At 38.3% G+C, this 20,520-nt stretch overlaps 1 protein-coding gene across 1 annotated transcript; it reads left to right on the top strand.

Moving 5' to 3' along the window:
- Positions 1–144: 144 nt before the first annotated feature.
- On the top strand, positions 145–12,118 carry FBXO45 (F-box protein 45). The gene is made up of 3 exons (XM_036875166.2): positions 145–602; positions 6,581–6,937; positions 8,999–12,118. Exons 1-3 carry the CDS (start codon positions 288–290, stop codon positions 9,182–9,184), a joined length of 858 nt encoding a protein of 285 aa, XP_036731061.1. The 5' UTR covers positions 145–287; the 3' UTR covers positions 9,185–12,118.
- The last annotated feature ends 8,402 nt before the right edge of the window (positions 12,119–20,520 follow it).

Raw genomic sequence — 20,520 nt, 5'->3', positions numbered from 1 at the left:
GCTCGCCGCTGGGAGGCCGTGCGGGTCGGGTGGTTCCGGCGCGCGCGCTGAGCCGCGGGGGAGGGGTGGGGGACGCTTGTGCGGCCGGGGCGTCTGCCCTCACTGAGGCGGGGCACGTGGCGGACGCCCCGGGGCAGGGGCGGGAGAGGTGAAGGGGCGGATGGTTGACTGTGAAAGGGGCGGTGAGTAAGCTGCTCCGGTTTCTAGGCGAGGCTTGGCCGCCTCAGGCGAGACGGGGGCTAGCGGCGGCGGCGGTGGCGGCGGCCCTCGGGCCGGCTGGTGAGACGATGGCGGCGCCGGGCCCGGGGGCTGGAGCGGCCTCGGGCGGCGCAGGTTGTAGCGGCGGCGGCGGCTCGGGCGCCGGCTCGGGCTCCGGGTTGGCGGGGGCCGGAGGCCGGCTGCCCAGCCGGGTGCTGGAGTTAGTATTCTCCTACCTGGAGCTGTCCGAGCTGCGGAGCTGCGCCCTGGTGTGCAAGCACTGGTATCGCTGCCTGCACGGCGATGAGAACAGCGAGGTGTGGCGGAGCCTGTGCGCCCGCAGCCTAGCAGAAGAGGCTCTGCGCACGGATATTCTCTGCAACCTGCCCAGCTACAAGGCCAAGGTGAGGGAGCCACGGGCCCCACCGCTGACCCCGGTCTCGCTTCTCAGCACCGCTCTCCGTGCTTCTCATCTTAAGCTAAGACACCTCGCCTCACCAATCCCGCCTTTCCACGCTCCTGTCTACCCTAGCTCCCCTCCCCCATAAAAATCCTCTTTGAAGTTCTGCTCCTTAACCCTCCCCACTGCCGTGATACACTTTTGAAAAGACCAAACGCCTTCCCATCCCTGATGTCAATCACTTATTCTACTTTCCATAGTCTTTCCCCTTAAAGACAGACTACCCCCGTTGTTGTACCTTTCAATACTCTTCTTCCTGTTTTTCTCTCTGCCTTCCAAATAGGCTTTATTAGAGAATCTCGACTGCCTTAACATGGGCCTAATTTCTAAGATCTTTGCTTTCACCCCCACATTCACCTCACCTTTTCCAAGCTCCGGTTTATAACCATTTTTTATTTGTGTCTCCCAAATTCTCTTTAATTCTCTCCACTATGTTTCTGGCTTATAAGTGAGTGTGGTCCTAGATACCCTCCTAACTTTAAAGATAGAGACTTTTATAGAACATTCTCCCATTGGCACCACTTAACTATCGTAACACTGCTGTATCCCACTGGTATTGGCTACTTTCTTGCCAACTTTTTCGTAGTTGCACCTTGATGGCGTGCCTCTTCTTTTCGATTTGTCATCTGTTGTGCTGATGAACAGTTTCGCTGCCTTTTTTCCTCCTAGATTCTTGTGCATATTCATGTCTTCTTCATAGACAAAAATGTCAAGTAATAGATTATGATAGGACTGGAAAGATTTTTCAAACGATATGAACAAAAGGCCTTGAGCTTGAGTTCAGTTGGATGAATGACAGCTGGATAAAGTCTGACCCAGAAAGTGGTAAACATAAAAAATTTTTAATAACTAAAAATGGAAAACATCCCTTTTTAAAAGTAGACTGCCAACAGCAGTCAGAATAAGTAAATTTTTTTCCATGTGAAATAGATATAAAATTTATTCTTCTGTAATAAAGCAGTTTTAGTTTAATAAAGAATATTGCTATTAAATATGCCAACTACCAAAATTTTTTTTTTGGTGTCATTAATCTACAATTAACATGAGCAACATTATCCAAATTGTTTTTTATTGAGGGAAATAACATGTTCATTTACTAGGACAATATTTGTACCCAGTAAATGCTCAATGGATATTAGTTGTAATTTTTATAGTAAAGTGCAGCAGATTGCATTTTTGTCCTAATTTGCCTGATAAGTGTAGGCTTCATAAGTTTTATTTAGTGTACATTTTTCAATAAGGTTTTTTTTTTACTTATTTTAAATTAAAAGACTTTTTGTAATTGGACCGTAATAGAGATACTCACATGATTGAAATTTCACATGATTTCTAATAATATGTTTTTGTGAGTCAATGTTCAAAGGAAACAAAATGGTATAAAGCAAAATGTCTTTCTTTGCCCTTGTCCCACAGCCACCCACTTTCCCTCCTTGGAGAAAGCCTGTGTTAACTGTTTCTTTTGTATCCTTCTGGAGATGTTTTAGGCTTGTTAAGTTTTTTATTACTTTATATGTGTTCCTACTACACACATTATAGCTATTTACACTTGTACTAATCACATTCATTAAGATGTTATAGGACTTTCCTTGAACATCTTGAGGATAAAAAGATTAATTCAGAAGAAGTCAGACAGGCTAGTAAGGAAGTCCTCAGTCTAGAAGAGGAGAAATCATATATAGAAATAACTAACACCTGGTAGAGATTGCTCCTATTAGAGATAGAAAAAATATATGTAATAAAAATTCAGTTAAAGGAGAGATTTTTGAGTGAAGAATTGAAGAAGGTTTGAGGCTGAGATTGTATTTGAGCTGAATTTTAAAGATGGGGAGGATTTAACATTTTACTAAGAGGAAATATCCTGAACAAAAGCAGAAAAAGAGGAAAGCAAAGCCTTTTATAGCATCTATTATTTTTTTAAAATGTGAGTGCCAGACATTATGCTCAGTTTTGCAGATGCAACACAAACCCTAATGAATGCCTTGTCTTATGAAGCTTACAATCAGGGGGTGGCAGGATGGATATGGATATGGATGTTAATCAAATGATCACACAGATGTAGAATTGCATCTGTGGTAAGTACCATTAGGGAGATACAGAGTGCTCTAAATGTTAGTAATGACCTAGTTAAGGAGGTCAGGGAAGGCTTTCTCTGAGGAAATAATGCATGAACTGAGTGAGACCTGAAGGAAAAGGATAAACAGGCCAAGGGGAGAGGCAAGAAAGAGCCTTCCATGAGGGAATGTAATGAGTATAAGGGACATAATATACGTTGGTATGTCTGGAGAATAGAGAGCAAAGGTGAGGCAGGTTTGAGATAAGATAGAAGAGGTGGACTGGAGCCAAACTGTAGGGAAGCCATTTTGAATTGTAAGCAAAAGTGTGGTGATTGGTGATATAATTATTCAGTATGGAGAAGAGATTGGAGGGGGACCTAAAAAATATGGGTAGATTAATTTGGAAGTAGGTAGTGGAGGAGATGGGGAGAGATTCCAGAAGTAAAATCTACAGGACTCCACAGTAGATTTGAAATAGGAGAGAGAAAGTGGAGATTCTAAGGATGACTCCTGGGTATCTGGCTTATGTGGTATAGAGATCACCTGGGCTAGATTTAGGAGGAATAACTAGTTTGGTTTTGGTAAAGTAGAATTTACACTTTTTGGAGACATCCAAGAGATTTCAGGTAGGCAGGTGTAAAATTGAATTGAAGTAGTGGGAAATACAGTTATAGAGTAAGCTGAAGCTGGATACCTCATGGAGGTCTTTGCCATACACTCATCAGTGTATAGTTAGGGCTTTGTTCTACAGTTAGAAACCATAGATGTTTGAACAGAGGAGTGACAAATAAAGGCTGTGCTTAGAAAAACTAGGCCATAAAATGAATTTGCGAGGGCAGGGTTTAGTGCCTAACCAGAGGTACTTAAGACCTGAAAGTGTACAGAGAGAAGGGGGTGGTTGGGAGAGCTGTTGCAAAGAACAAATCCACACAGGTGGACAGCTGCAGGGTAAATGAAATGAGGAAGAAGAAAGAGTCAGATAGGATTTCCAGGGAGCCTGAGTAACAAGGATGGGAACAGGCTTGGGATAGCATAAAACTGTTAAGTATTTGAAGTTGTCAGTCTATTCTGGATTTGTCTTTCTGAAGTTCATACTTTACATGTCACCAAATAACATGAATTATTCAAGCCACACTGGTATCTAACTCTGAATCTCTAAGTTTCAGTCTTTGATCCTAAACTAGGTCTTAAAGCTGTTTGCTATAATGTAAAGTCCAGGTTGTATATGACACTGTAAGATGGGAACTATAGATTTTTGTAATTAGTTTGAATGTTTATTTTTCTATTTCATCTGAACTTTTCAGTACCCATCTCCAAAAGATAAGGACACTTAACATAATCACAGTACCATTATCACACCTAAAGAAATTAGTACTAATTCCTTAATATAAAAGATGCAGTGTTCAAATTTCCAGTTGTCTCTTAAATATCAAATGTGGTAATTTTAATTTTCATTTTATTTAATCAAGATTTATATAAGGTTCTCATGGCAAATAGTTGATACGTCTCTTAAGGCTATTCAGTCTACAAATTGATCATTCATCTCCCCCACATCTCACCCCTACAGTTTATTTGTTGAAGAAACCAGATTATTTACCCTACAGTTTCCCTCAGTCTTTATTTTGTGGATTTCATTCCCATGGTGTTGTTTAACACACTCTTCTGTCCTCTTTATTTCCTGTATAGGTTTGATCATTTTAAATTAGGTTAGTTTTTTATTTTTTTTGCAAGGCATTTTTTACTAGAACCAAGTGGTTAGGATATGTACAGAATTAAGTGTTGTATGTTACAGACTATGATGGGTACGAATTCAGGAGAGGGAAATCAGGGGAATTGGGTGGTCTTGGTCAAGAATAACTTCAAGGAGGTGCTAAGACTAGATCTGCTCTTCGACAATATGTTGGAGGGGGAAAGCAAGTATTATACTACAGACAAGGAGAACGACATGAAGTTGAAAGGTAAATAGGAGGAACCAAACCTGGAAAGCTTTGAAAGCCAGCCAGAAGAAGTTACAGTTGATATGGTAGTCAATATGGAAGGTTACTAAATTGGAATGCGATGTAATAAAAGTGCTGTTTTAGAATGACACGTCTGGAAAGAATTCAGGTAGAGGATTAAGCACTAAGTTCTGGAAAGTTTGGGGGGACAGAGTAGGATGGTCACGAAAAAGATATTGTGAAGGATCAGGCCAGGGTAATAGAAAGATGTCATACAAATTTGAGGAAGAGGTTGACAACAGTGTTATTGTGACAAAGAGAATAAGGATAGAGAAAACACAATTGGTGTAATTGGTAATTTTACAAAAATTGGACAATAGGCATTAGGTAAGTACTAATCAGATATTTTATAATGAGGAGTTTATGAAGTATTTTATATTTTAATTGTCTTGATCTCAATCTCCTGAGTTATTTAGGCAGTACTTAATATTTTGAGGACATTTTACACTCCTATTTAATCCTATGTTCTAATACTTTAGTGCTTAAAAGTGTGTTATAATAGGAGCAGATAGAAAAATATATATATTTACAGCCTCCTTAAGAAAACATGAAATACCTGAAACAAGTAGGTTTTCTGTCTTTGTTTTTTTAATCTCTCCACTCTGGTATGCAACAGTTACTGCCAAACAGTAAATGAACACTGGATGAAGGGACTGGATACCTGCCTTGTTTTTAGGGCTCTTGTACAGCTAGCTGTTGACTTTTTAGGTCTGTGTCTTCATCACTGGGTGACCTTTATGGTCCTTCCTAATGCTGAAATTTTATGATTCTGGAGTTGATTTCTCAGGTTAATGAAAGCAGTAGGTCCCAGCCTTCAGCTGCCTTTCAGTAGTTTGAATAAGTTAAACAAGGGATTTAAAAGAAAAAAACCCAAAGGCTTTAAATTATTAAAACATGAGAAATTATTATTTGTACAGAGTAGCAATTTTCACATTGTCTCTATTTTGGAAGCTTAAGAAACTGGTAATTACTGAAAGTCAATTAACCCTTCCTATCAATGGTAGCTGATCTTAATAACTCTCTCTCTATAAATTCTGGTGGTTCATTGTTTTTTCATGTGAAACCTTCATAAGAGTGTATATCAATAATACCTTAATAAAAAAATCTTAAATAAATTCTAGTGGTTGGATTTAGGTGCTATCTAGGGGATTACTTGATTTGGTAAAATGAGAGTGGTGCTATCTCAGTTGAGTATGAGTAACTGAAGTGCTATCTTCAGTATGAGTAATACCTAACAAGGCTGAGGATATAAGATAGTTTGTGGTCATTAAAAATTTTCGTAAACTTAAGAGCTGCTATGACTAAGTTCTCTGTTTTACTTAAAATGTTCTTTTTGGTGATAGCATTGCCAGTATGAAAACTGTGTATCTCTTTTTGATATAAAAATACCAAATATAAACAAGAGTAGAGAAGATAGTTTAATGAACCTCCTTATACCCATCACCAGGCTTTACCAGTGATTTATAAACAATCTAGTTTCATGTTTACTCCACCCACTCTCCCACTCCAACCATAGATATTTCAAAACAATTCCCAGATACCATAATGTCATCCCTAAATATTTCAGTATTATCTCTAAAATATAAGGATTCATGTGTGTATTGCTTGATATTTTAAGAAGTCCATTTGGAGAAATTATACTGTGGTTTAGAATTTTGGTCTATAATGAATCAGTTGGCAGTTATTTTAAATGTTATATGTGTTAGGATCCCATCCTGAAATCTTAGCCATTTTTTTGGAAATACTTACTGTATTATTTAAAGTAAGCATAACTTCATTGTTTAAAAATAGGTAGCCTAAACTTTGGTTACTTTTTAATGTTTAAAAAAAATCAAATTCCAATTTCTTTGGTCTGTTTTTCATCTTTTCAGGTACGTGCTTTCCAACATGCCTTTAGCACTAATGACTGCTCTAGGAATGTCTACATTAAGAAGAACGGCTTCACTTTACACCGAAACCCCATTGCTCAGAGCACTGATGGTGCAAGGACCAAAATTGGTTTCAGTGAGGGCCGCCATGCATGGGAAGTGTGGTGGGAGGGCCCTCTGGGCACTGTGGCAGTGATTGGAATTGCCACAAAACGAGCCCCCATGCAGTGCCAAGGTTATGTGGCATTGCTGGGCAGTGATGACCAGAGCTGGGGCTGGAATCTGGTGGACAATAATCTACTACATAATGGAGAAGTCAATGGCAGTTTTCCACAATGCAACAATGCACCAAAGTACCAGGTGAGAAACTGGGCATTTTCTCAGGTGTGAGCCTTTGTCAAATCGTGCCTCTATTTTAAATTTACAACATTTTGTCTAGCAACTCTATATTTCATTTTGTTAATTTTTTAAAAAGTTGCCTTTCTTTCTACTCTGATAATAACCTTTTAGTATTTCAATTTTTGTTCCTAATACATGTTTGACCTTGAGCAGTTGCCTTTGCTTTAAACAGGGTTTGGCAAACTTTTTCTGTTGAGGGTCAGACAGTAAGTATTTTATGCTTTGTAGTCTATATGGTCACTGTCACAACTGTTGAACTCTGTGTAATAGCACAGAAGCAGTCATAGATAATATGTAAATGAATGAGCATAGCTCTGTTCCTATAAAACCTTTATGGACTACAGGGAAGATTTGGCCCAGGGGCCATAGTTTGCCAACTCGTGCTCCAGGTTGTCATTGTTCTTCTATCATGGCACATCCAAATCTACTTTTTATAGACATCTTACTCTCACAAATACACCTGCATATACACACATACACATACTCATCCTCTATTATTTATTAATCTGTTTGTGAATTCAAAGCCTCTCAAGGTATCAGTGATTTCTATAAAGACAGGCAAGTTCAGGCAAACTACTACATTTTTTAATTCTTTCCATCTAGCCTTGCACTATGATCATTTCTATAATCATTTGATTCTAGGATCAAAATTATAGTTCCTGTTTGTGTGAGCTGTGTGATTACTATAGATTCAGCAGTCTTAAACACAATAATCTGTTAAGAATTTGGAAATTTTAAGGAATTACAAATTACATATTTCAAAGATGTGCCTTGAAAGTTCTAGCTATTTTCAATAACATGGATGGACCTAGAGGGTATTATGCTAAATGAAATAAGCTAGGTGGAGAAAGACAAATGAACATATGATTTCACTTCTATGTGGAATCTATAAACAAAACCAACAAAACAGCAGTAAACTCAGAGACACTGAGAAGTGGCTAGTGGTTTCCGTGGGGAAAGGGTTGGAGTAGGTGGGTGAAGTAGGTGGAGGGGATAAAGAGCCACAAAATCTCAATCATAATATAAAGTAGTCATGAGGATGAAAGCACAGCATAGAGAATGTAGTCAGTACTCTTACAACATCTGTCTATGTTGACAGTAACTACACTAGTTGGGAGGAGCATTTAATAATGTATATAACTGTCAAATCACTATGTTGTGTACAACTTGAAACCAATATAATATTGTATATCAACTGTATCAAAAAATAAAAGCTATCTAAAATGTTTCTGTACAGTGATTTTTTATTGTAAAATATACAGTGTTTACTATTTTAATCATTTGTAAGTGTGCAATTCAGTGGCATTAAATACATTCAAATTGTTGTGTAAACTATCACCACTGTCTATACCCAAAGCTTTTTATCATCCCCCAAGTAAATTTTGTATTAATTAAACAGTAACTCCCTGTTTCTCTCTCCTTCCAGCCTAATCTAAACTCTGTTCTACTTTCTGACTCTATGAATGTAAATGTTCTAGATTCCTGATATAAGTGAAATTATATTTATCTTTTTGTGTCTGGCTTATTTAACTTAGCATAATGTTTTCAGGGTGCATCCATGTTGCATATATCAAAATTGCATTTCTTTTTATGGCTTAATATTCCATTTGTGTCTGTGTGTGTGTATGTACACTATAGTACTTTGTAAAGGTTATTTAGATAACCTTTTTGGTAAAATATACCAAGTTAATAGATTTTAATAGTAACCTTTTTTTAAAAAGCCTTTAAAAAGAGTTAATACAAACTGGGGACTGTTCAGGAGAACATTTAAATTTTCAGTATTAAATAAAGATCCCTTACAAGTCTTAAATTTTAAAAGAAAAATCAAAAGAAGCATTTGTGATGAAATTAATGAAATGCTTTCTAGGTGTTTGTCCCTGGCCAGAAAACTACTCTTCTGGTTTTTCTAGATAACTTTTAGGATATATACTCGTAATAATGTTTTCAATTTATTGATTTGTATATTTCTTTTAGCTGTGTCCTTGGTGGGTTTCCTTCTAACCTTTTGATGTCTGTTTGCAGATAGGAGAAAGGATTCGAGTCATCTTGGACATGGAAGATAAGACTTTAGCTTTTGAACGTGGATATGAGTTCCTGGGGGTTGCCTTTAGAGGACTTCCAAAGGCCTGTTTATATCCAGCGGTTTCTGCTGTATATGGCAACACAGAAGTGACTTTGGTTTACCTTGGGAAACCTTTGGATGGATGACAGTGGCTTTCTTGTGATGAAAGACAGAGTTCAGGAAATATCTGCTTGTGGAAAGTAGAATCATGAAGTGACAGTGTCATACATGCATGCCCAAGAAACATCCTGAAAAACACATGAAATTGTTAACTGGAGAAGCAACTCTACAGCAGAGATTATCTTAGTGTTTCCTCTTTCTACTGGGCCAGAAAAATCCTCAGGGTTGCAGTTGGTTGAGTGGGCAGTTGACATATGCATGTTGCAACAGATTTTGTCTCTAAGTTAGCAATGTGTTAACTCCAACTTTTAAGGTGAGATTTTAGAGATGCTGTAAAAGGGATAAGATAAGGAAATAGTAAGATTTTTAAGTAGTATGTTTGTGAAGAAAGACTGATCCTATTTTACAACTGCCTGTTTTTTCTCCAGACCCTCTTTTCCAACCAGCTTGACTATTAGAAAAGTATGCAACTGGTTGGGTTTTATTTAATATTTTTAATATATTGAGAAGCATGGTCTGCCTGGACTGCACTTCTCTAGCAGTGAGATGTAAAATTGTGCAGCTATTTTAAAAGTTGTATATAAAATATGTGTATAAAAAAAACCAATCAGGACAAAGAGATTGCTTTGTTCTAGCTCAATTTCTTAAAAACCACTACATGGTACAAAATTACAGTAACATTTAGGGACAGTTGGGTAACTACAAAGAAGGGTATTTTAAGAGGAGATGTTGCATTGGCTCATTTTGTATTTGGTTTACAGTATGCATAGCTATTACAGTCTGGTTGTTTTGTTTTTTCTTTAAGGGTCAAAATTACTGTAAAGATTCCTCAATCCTCTGGCTAATGATTGAGGGAAGTCAAATCTATTGCTAATCATACATTTATCAGTAATAAGAATGTGCATCTGATTTTATTTTTTGGCTTCCTGAGAAAGTGTCTCATAACAACACAGAGCATTGCCATTTGCTCATATAGGCCTCAAATATAAAATCTGTCAGTCACAGACCTTAGGAAAAGGATTGGTTAATGGTCCTTTTATTTTGTAGCTTTATAATATTGTAGATATTATAAATTTTTTAAAAATTTTATATCGTTTACATCATGCGGCAGTCTAAGCCTCAGACTCTTCATTGGGGTTATCAAGAACATGTTTACTTATCCACCTGAAACAGTGTCAACCTGAACCCAGGTTAAGAATGTTCTTAATCTCATTATAGATAATTGCCCCCATGGGACTGAAATAAAACACCTTGTGCTGAAAACTTCAGATGGGCAATATTTTGAAGGTTTCATTGTAGAGGAGCTTAACATTAATTCCCATTCTGAATTTCTGACTAATAAATCTGGTTTTGCTAATAGTCTTACAAATTAATAATCTAACATGCAAACTAAGATTTTCTTTTGTTATAAGAAACAAACATCTTTCTGTATGAAAGTATAAATTGTATGATTGCAGATACATCTTTGTGATAAGAATTGATTAAGGCAAGTGGCATCTTTGTACATCTTAGGTTATCGCTGTATGTATATTTTGTTTTAAATCTAACAAATTTAGGGACAGCATGCAGCTGTCTAGGGTTCTTGGGTTGTTACTTGAGAGTTAAGATTATCAATACTATGAAGCAGGGGATTTCAGTCAATGAACAAAGATTTATTTTTGCCACCTGACAGGTTTACAAATATTTTTTGTGTGTTTGGTGTGTTGCTTAAAGGTGAAATCTGTTAAAGATCCTTTTTGATATCCATGTAATAGAAGCCTGGAAACCATGTTTAATAGTGCAGAGTGAAATTATGTGTGAAATGTTTTAGACAATATAGCTGCTACAGATACTGATTTTTCTTGGTGTAGAACAACTCCATTTGGCAAAGTTTAACATTTAAGAAAACTGGTTCAGATGAAGACTGAGCTAGTTAGAAAACATTAAAATACTTAAAGTACTTGTTTCTTTTTCAGGTTGTGATATAGCCAATTCCAAGGGCTTTTGCTGAGAATTTTGTTTCTAACTTCTGTGTTGTCTTATTAGTGATTATTCATATATGACAAAGTTTTGGAGGTGCTGAATGGAAAACAGAAACACATGGTTATTGCATATTGAACCTAGAATCAAATAATTGCCTAAATATTTAACAATAAGCCATTCTTATCTCAAAGATTTAAATTCCCTAATATCCCATTTGCAAATTGTATACAATGGAAGTTCAGGATGAGCATCAGGAGAATGAAGAGCCTTCATTTTATAACCTGATGAAGTTTGTTACTGGAGACAAGTAGTAGCTGTACAGAATATTAAACTGCTACAATGTTCCAGGAAAAGCAATCTCTTTATCATTAGTGCTGAAAGAGCATTTAGGTAGAAGACAGTTGAACCTGAAGATTGAGTATAAATCATCAAAACCAGTGGTTCTCAACTTTAACTGTACATTGGAGTCATGTGTGTTTTGAAAAATATGATTAAGTCCCATTCCCTAAGATTCTGATGTTGGTCTGAGATACAGATTTTTTAAAACTTCTTAGATTTCAATATGCTGCCAAGATTAAGTTCTAAATTCACCTTAAGTTTCTTATCTGCAAAATAAAAAAAAAAACTCTTGCTGCCTCCCTTCACTACCTCACAAGAATATTGAGGGTAAAGGAGAAAATAATGGGAAAGTGCTTGTGTAATGGATAAAAAGTGCTAGTGAAAGGCAAAGAGATTATTCGTTATATTTCAACTGAAACTATGATCCGGAAAAAATTTCACTGAATTTACTTTGCTGAGTTGGGAAATTGGGAGCATTCTCTTTGGTTCAAGCATGCAGATGTGAAAACAAACATTACTATTACTCATACTATGGTCTTCTGTCATACTTGAGATAGGCTGTTATAGTTATCTGGTTTTACATAAGAAAGAAGAAATATTAAGGCTTAAAGTCTGTAATGGTAAATGGCTCATAATTCATTAAAACTTCATACAAAGAATTCTGTGGTTAATATAGATCATTTTATATATTTATTTTTTCATTGTCTGACTTTTGAATGTTAAGCCATTTATTTCATCTTCAATCTTGTTCATGTAAGTGTAGATATAGATTTCATAAAGCACCTAATGCAAGTAGGTGTTACCCAGTTGAATACTCAAAGTCATGGCTCAGTGTTTAAGCATCTTCTGACCTGGGAAAGAGAGTTTCAAAAATAACAAGAGCCCTAAACCACATTGTAGGTATTATAATTAACTTTGAATTTAAGTCCCCAAATGTTTATATAGACTGTAATATTTTTTGATCATTTTTTAAAAGACCAGTTTGAAGAGATAAAAACACAAGGAGTTTTAAAAATTAATGTTGGAAAGATTACTGTCCAGAAATTAAGACCACCACAATCAGGAACTTCCTGGAAGGAATAGTCCATACACAACTCAAATATTAGCCTCATAAAGCATTCCTCAATTCCTCTAACAATGTAATCTCTCCTTCTTTGAATTATCCCTATTTTTATGTTTTATCTATAATTAACTCATGCTATATTATTTATACCTTGTATGAATTTATTTATAATTTATTGATAATTTGTTGGTGTCCTATCTCCCCTAAACATGTTAGGACAGGATCTCTGGTGGACTCATCTTTATATCCACATTATCTAAGCCCAATGGGCAAATGCTCCCATATTTGCTGAAGGAACAGAGAAAGAACTATGTAGGAAGACAAAAGCTCTGGAGTTGCAGACTAGCAACAAAAGACATGAAAAAGTCTTTCTGTATTCTGTCTAAGTGAAACATGAAAAGGGTTGCAAATCTGAGGTTAATAAGGAAGAAATAATGACTGTGAATTCATTTTAGCCATCCCCTTTATTCTTAAATATTGATAAGCTCTGATTTTTAGTTCTTGGTTGTAGAGTTCATATTTGTTTAGAATAAAATCAGAAGTCTGTATTTTTTTTGAAATTCTGTTGTTTTGCTTTAGTTTCTTAATAAAAAGTTAAAAACAAATGTTAACCACCTGTGATTGATTACATTTAAAAGAAGGAACTTTTTAGTACATTGGTCAGAAAGAAAAATTGGGGTACCTTTGTAGCCAAACGTGGTGATGGAATTTACCTATAAATTCAATGGCTTTTAAAAATGGAACCCACATTTCCCATGTTTTGAATAGAATGTGAATAGAGAATAGAATTTACTGGGATCCTGTTCCCCAATCATCATCAACACCACCCCTCCCACTAGCTACCAGTTTGATCAAGTGGTTGTTCACCAAAAGTTACAAGAGGCAGGCATAGCTGAACAAATTACTCCTGTGATCCAAAAGTTTAAAGGAGAGTTGGATCATATTGCTAAAGATTGATGTATTAATATGTTTATACAAGATTTTTAAAAGAAAAGTAAGTGTAAAATTACTATATTTGTCTTTTAAGTGGGAAGAGATATCAGGGACAGTTCTACTAGTCTGTCATCCTAATTTCTTTTTTGGATCCTCCCCCGAAATGTTTGCTTTTCGTTTAATTTATTCATTAAAATATTGTTGAGTGCATGTTCTCTACTCTTCAGAATATAGTTTGTTAAAAAAGTAGCCCCTCAGGATTTAAGAATGTCATTAATCAGTTTATGTATAGGATTTCACAATGAGTGCCTCAAGAAGAATCATTTAGGGAGTTTTCCTCAGGTCACCCTGTTAACAGTCCTTAATTTCTGTTAACTTTTTAGACAAGAAAACATGAGAAAAAGACGAGGGAAGTCAAGTCCTGTCTTGTCTATTCTATGGTACTTAGAAAGTTAAATTGTATTTCTGCTCCCTCCTTTCCTCTATAAATAAAATGGAAAATGAAATTCAGTAATGGGAATAATTTTGAGTTCTTATCTCCCTTGAGAAAGGCTTCCTGAAGTAACATTAAAATGCTGATATCTGAAGTTAGATTAATTAGAAGCATATTGTGATGGGAATAAGCCAGATATCTTTATTTTAATGAAGCTAACTTCCATTTTCTAATCAATGTTTAAAAGGTCTTTCATTTGTCTGTGCCCCTTTGTTGGTCACTTTTACCTTTGAAGGAAGGGATGCTTTAAGGTTGGAATGAGAACAACAGTCAGTGACTTCTCTCCTTCAACAGGGCAAAGAATGATACAGCTCATGATCAAATTGCCCAGAGCAATAAAGAGCATGGACAAAACGGCTGCTTTCTGAAAGGCACATTGGTAGCAGAGACTGGCTACATTGAATCTGGGGAGCAGCCAAATGCACACACCCTTTCAAGCACAGCTTACAGAAACAGTGAACTTAAGTGCCTGTGGAGCTATATGGAGCCAAAAGTGACTCCCTAGGCCACTCTGGGTTTTATGTAGCCATAGGTGAGCCATAAGCTTTTGAAATAGTGAAGATCTTCCTACTCTTCCAGCTGCTAGTCACCCACTCAGGAGTTCAGAAAGAATGAAAAAAGAAAAATTTTTAATTTTAAATTCATCAAATATTTTCATGCATCTATATATATACCAGTCCCTTGTCAGGTTCTAGTGATGTAGAGAGATAAGGGAAAAAACAAAAGCAAAAACATGGTCTTCTAAACTTGCTCACAGGCTTGTGAAAAAGCAAATGTGAAAATAGACTATCACGAAACAATGGAGTAATTGCTTTAATGGAATTAATGTATGAGGTCCAGTGTGGCACAGGAGAGAGGGAATATTTAACTTGGAGTGATACTTAGAAAGTGAGTCTTCGAAGATGAATAGGAGCAAGTGAGTATAGGTCCACTATTGCAGGCAGTTGGAATAGTATGTGTACTGATACAGAGGCATAAGTAGATCCCAGAATGTATGGAAATGGAGTGGTTGGAGAGGAATGGAATAGGGAGATTGGGGCCAGATCGTAATCTTCATGCTAAGGAGCTTGGGTTTCATCCTATTTTTTATGAGGAAGGCACTCAAATGTTTTCAAGCAGGGGCAAGGCATGATTTATGGTGTTTTCCAATGATTACTCTAGCTGCAAAGGGCAGTAGCAGAAAACTGGGCAATCAGACAGGAGGCCTAGACAGGAAATGATGAGGACCAAAACCAAGGGACTACGGACATAGAAGAAGGGTGTACTTAAGAGATGTTCAAGAAGATAAATGGATACCATTTGTAGGTAGAGGATGAAGAACTCTTGGTGTGCACATTTGGGAGAATGATGATGCTCCTTAGTAAGACAGGGAATTGAAAAGGAGGAATAGATTGGCAGAGGAAGCAATGAGTTCAATTTTGAACCCACTGAATCTGAGATGGAAGTATTCAAAAGGCAGCTGCAACTAGTAAGTCTGGAGTTAAGGAAAGAGGCAGCTAACAGGCGGCGAGCCGTAGCCATCCTTGCAGCCCGCCAGCCCCACGGGACCCCACAGCCCATGCACAGAGCAGAGGGAATGCCTGGAATACAAGGAAAGGACGACCAGTTGCCTTTCTCAGCAGTGACTACCAGGTAAAGGATGGTGGGTTTTTTGTTTTAGCTCTCTGCTCTCCACCTCTAACAATCCTGGCAAAATTTCTCGAGTGCCTCTTTTTAAATTTTAGGAGGAGCTCAGTAATTCCCATCATTTTGGTTGTAAGGTAGGAACAGTGGAGTAGTAGTTGAGGAGTCAGGTTCTAAGTCCTGTCAGTACTTAGCCATGACATGATTCCGGAGTAGATTTCTTCCCTTTTAGGGCTATTTCCTTACAGCTTAAATGAGGAGGATCTGATCCTCTTCAGAACCTCAGTGGTTCTGATTTGGGGATGCCACTAAAATCACTTGGGAAAGTTTTAAATTTTTTAACAGCTTTATTGAGATGTAATTAACAAACAATAAACTACACATAATTTAAAGTGTACAATTTGGTAAGTTTTGACATATGTATATATCCATCACAATCAAGATAATATACACCTGGGAAGCTTTTAAAAGGTAAGTTCCCCAGGCAGATTTAGTAGATGGCATAAGGGAGATAGACTCAGGCATCAGTCTCAGTATTTTTTTTAAGTTCCCAGGTAATTCTTCCCAGAACTAGGTGATCACCACTCAGGACTGACTTTTGAGGAGGCAAAATCTCTGTTTTATGACCAGGGAAATCTATAAAGGAAAAAATATACATGTAGCCAGTCCTAGACAGAGAGTAAGTCAATGGCAGAGCCAGAGCCTACTGTACCTAAGGTATCTAATATTTCTTCTGCTGGTCCTTTCATGACCCTTAATGAGCTAAATGTATGCAGTCATTAAAAGAGGTCAGTGTCCTTATTAGGACTCTTTCAGGAACAGTGGATTCAGTAACTTCCTGAATCAGGGTGGCAGTGAAATTTGAGGGCTAAACCAAAGCTGGGAAGCTGCACATCTTGGAATAAAACTTTTTACCTCTGTAAAAAAAAAGGAGGTAGAATCATTGAACATTGCTGCAGTAATAAAACCTAGCCTTATGGGTTGAATTGTGACCCCCCAAATTTATATGTTGAAGTCCTAACACCCTGTACCTCAGAATGTGACCTTGTTTGGAAATAGGTGATGTAATTAGTTGAGGTCACACTGAAGTTGGGTGGGCCTCGAATCCAGTGTGGTTGGTGTCCTTACCTTAAAATGGCATATTTGGACACAGACATGCTCCCAGGTAGAAAACCACATGAGGATGAACACAGACATCAGAAGGATGTAGCTGAAGTCAAGGAATGCCTAAGACTGCCAGCAAGCCACCAGATGCTAGGAGAGAGGCACGGAACAGATCCTCCCTCACAGCTCTCAGAAGGAGCCAACTCCGCCTACACTTTGGTCTGGGACTTCTAGTCTCCAGAACAGTGAGGCGATACAGTTCTGTTGTATAAGTCACCCAGTGTGTGGGATTTTGCTATAGCAGCCCTAGGAAGCTAATATACCTGGTAACTTCTCTCTGTACCAGTTCTACTATTGCTCTCTGGAGGCAGTGTTGATGCTGTCTGGCTGTTCACTGGAACACAGGGTTGAAGTAGGGAATAATTTTAGGGGTGTTATAGATTAGTCAGAAGGTCTTCTGTCAAGTTGCTGGTAACCCAGGGTTTGTAAATTATGTAATAGCATAATGGTTAAAGGCATGAATTCTGCAGTCAAGACTGCCTGGATTCGAACCCCAATTCTACCACTGATTAGTTCTGTAACTTTGAGGAGGACCTTTGCTCCTTTATTTGTAAAATAGTGTTACTTCCTTTGATGGATGTTGTCAGGATGAAACGAAAGGCACATTTGAGCTGCTTAGAATAGTGCCAGGAACATAGCAAGCATTCGAGACATTTCTCATTATTATTAACAAACTGTTATACAATAGGTAAATATCATTAGAAATCAATCATGAGAAAAAAACAATTGGTGGCGGGGAGTGGGAGATTGGGTTGTGTGTGAAAAAAAACTTTTAATTCATTTGATCCTAAAATTAGGAATCAGAAAATTGAAGCAATAGAAACTTGAGGTAGTCTAAGCAAAAGGAGTTAATACCGTGAGATACAGGGGAATGTCACAGAGGTCAGTGCAGGGTGCAGTTGGGCTTTATGAGGGACTTGGACAAGGCAATGGAAAGTCATCAGGAGCCTGGGAGTATCATGTCTTCCTCGTCCCTGAGATACCTCTTCACTCTCTCCCCGAACTTCCTCTTCAACACAGTTCACATTGTGGAAAATGACTGCCCATATCTCTTCTCCCTTTAAGAGATCAATCGAGGCTGTGATTGGACTTAGTCCCAATACCTAATTCCAAAAGATAGAGACTCCTCTTCCCACTGCTAGTTGGATCACTGTGGTCATGGGGTAGGGAGCGAGTTCACATAGGAATCCACTAGGGTCCCATTTCTGTGACCTTCTTGGCTGATAGGGGGGTGGGCTGAGGCCGGCAGGGGAGTAGGTAGGAAGCAGTCACAAAGGAGAAAGGCTGGGTACTGCGTAAAGACACTAACTAACAAGGCTTTATTTCACAGTTTGGCCATACAAGGTGGAGCATTTTTAGAGAATCCGAGAGAAAGAAGACAAAGGCTGAAAGGCGTGAGGAGAAAAAAAAATCCAGAGGGGATAGTAAAGCAACCTTACAGAGGGATGGAGCTCACAGGATGCCAGCACTCTGAGGGAGGGAATGGGTCTCAGTGACAGACTCAGCTCTGAGAGGCAACAGACACTGGGCAGCAGGGGCTGCATTTTAGCAGGAGTTGGTTTGCTAAATCACAGGTAATGAAAAGCTCAGGTCTTTTAGATCTTGAAAAAAGAAACCACATTTCTTTCCTCATGCTTCTGTTCCCTGCTTTAAGAGAAAGACAAGCATGGTGAGGTTTACCAATCACAGGAAAGCCAGCTCAGTGATCTGCTTTTTGTTTGGCTGATCTTGAATCGTTAGCATCCAGCTGCTCACTGGCTGCTCATTTTAAGCCTTAAAATGGGAGGTAATTGTATTGTTAATAAGTTGCTCCCTTTCTTGTGGGCATTATGCTTACATATTTCACTGTATTCATTTCCTGGAGACCCCAGAGTTTAACTTTGGTTGCTTTTGGGTTACTGAAGGGAATTGAGGGTCACAGCTTACACTTGGTGATGAGGTGAACTGAGAAAATATTTTAGGAAAGGACAGTGTCTTAGCTCAGACTGCCATTACAAAATACCATAAATTGGGCAGCTGATAAACAACAGACATTTATTTCTCACAGTTCTAGAAACTGGAAATGCAAGATCAGAGCCCCAGCACAGGTTGCCGCTTTTGGACTTCTTGTATCTTCCCACAGCTGAGAGCAGAGAGAGAAAGCAGCTCCATCCTGATTCTTTCAAGGGCACTGATTCCATTCGTGAGGGGTCCCTCCCATCTATTCCTAAGTATCTCCCTAAAGCTTCCCCTCCTAATACCATCACATGATGGGGTTAAGGATTCATCATATGAATTTGGGGGGGACACAAACATTCAGTCCATATTAGACAGCAAAGAAATCCTCTAGAGGACGTTCAGATCGTCTACTGCTTCAGCTAAGCGAAATGCTTATTTCCCAGAGAGTGAAACTTAAGAGCTATAGGTTCTGAGGTAGAAAAGGAGCTTTTGTAGGAAGATAGAGCCAGGCATTGCCCAGAGGGGACCCACTGTGCCCTCAGGACTTTTCTTCATGCCCAAGTTTCTATGCATCCCCTGACTACACGACCCACTGTTGTTTACTACCCTCACACCCAAGTCCCTGACTTAGAGGCCCCCATGAGGAGTTAAAGGCTCTTCTCTGCAGCTGCCCCTCCCATGAGGAAGCAAATGATATGGTAAAAGACAAGAGTATTACAAGGCCTTGTCCTCTGTCTTCTCTCGTTTGAGGCTTATCAGAGTGGGCTGGTGGAAATTATGATTGAGGCTTTCTTACCTCTTTTTCCATCAGAATCATGACTAAGAGTAAATATTAAGGTCCTCTGGTGTAGATAATCAACAGAGCTCACACTGCTCAGTTAGATAGTTCATTTGTCTCTCATTTATTGAGTACCTCCTGCATAGCTTACATGGTGATGTGTTAGGGCTAGGTCCCTGCACTCTGCATTCGGGTCTTCATAGATGTTGTGCTTTACCTACATTATCTCATTTATTTATCATAACATTTTTATGGTATTCTCTTCTTATAGGAGAGAAAACTGAGGCTACCAGAAGATATGTGATTTTTTAAAATCACACAGCTTTAAGTTTCAGAGTCTGGATATGAGCTCAGATCTCTTACTCAAAAGTTGATCCCTACCCACTCAGGCAGGAAGCAGACATGTCAACGGGTAAATATCCTATAACAAGGTAAGTGCTCTTGAAGAGGCAGATGTGAGTGGTGGTGGTGGCTGAAGACACTGGAGACACTCTGACAGTTATTTTATTCATTACAACTGGGGAGACAAATGGGAACAGAACATATTCCTCGCCTTCGAGGCACATTCAGGGCCTGGACTAGCTCCTATGTTTCCCTTCTCACCTTGGAACTGTTCCCTTTTAGCCTGCCTATCCATTATCGTTAGCAATAATTACACAATCCCTGACTTACATCTGGTTGACAGATAAAATACAGAAAGCCCATTGAAATTTAAATTTCAGATAAATGAATAACATTTTAGTATAAGTATGCCCCCAATGTTGAATGAGATACACTTATATTAAAGAATTATTCATTGTTTCTCTAATATTCAAATTTCACTGGGTGTCCTATATTTTTATTTGCTAAATTTGGCCACTCTAAAACCCAGCCAGAAGCCTCATGTCTAGTCCTGGCTGTCAGTACCCTTATTCTTGTTAACCCCTGGCTTGTCCATGTGGCATCCTGACTGTAGCCTGGCTCTGGGCTCCTGGTCCTCATTCTTCATCTGCTGCTCTACATGCCCCAGCATGAGAGCTGGGTACTGCTGTGGCAGGGAAAAGTTTTCATCTTATTTTTTTGCTTTGCT

The sequence above is a fragment of the Manis pentadactyla genome, chromosome 1 (assembly GCF_030020395.1).
Source record: "Manis pentadactyla isolate mManPen7 chromosome 1, mManPen7.hap1, whole genome shotgun sequence".
Classification (NCBI taxonomy): Eukaryota; Metazoa; Chordata; class Mammalia; order Pholidota; family Manidae; genus Manis; species Manis pentadactyla.
Note: the sequence above shows the minus strand (reverse complement) of the source record. Positions and strands in the feature narration are given on the sequence as shown.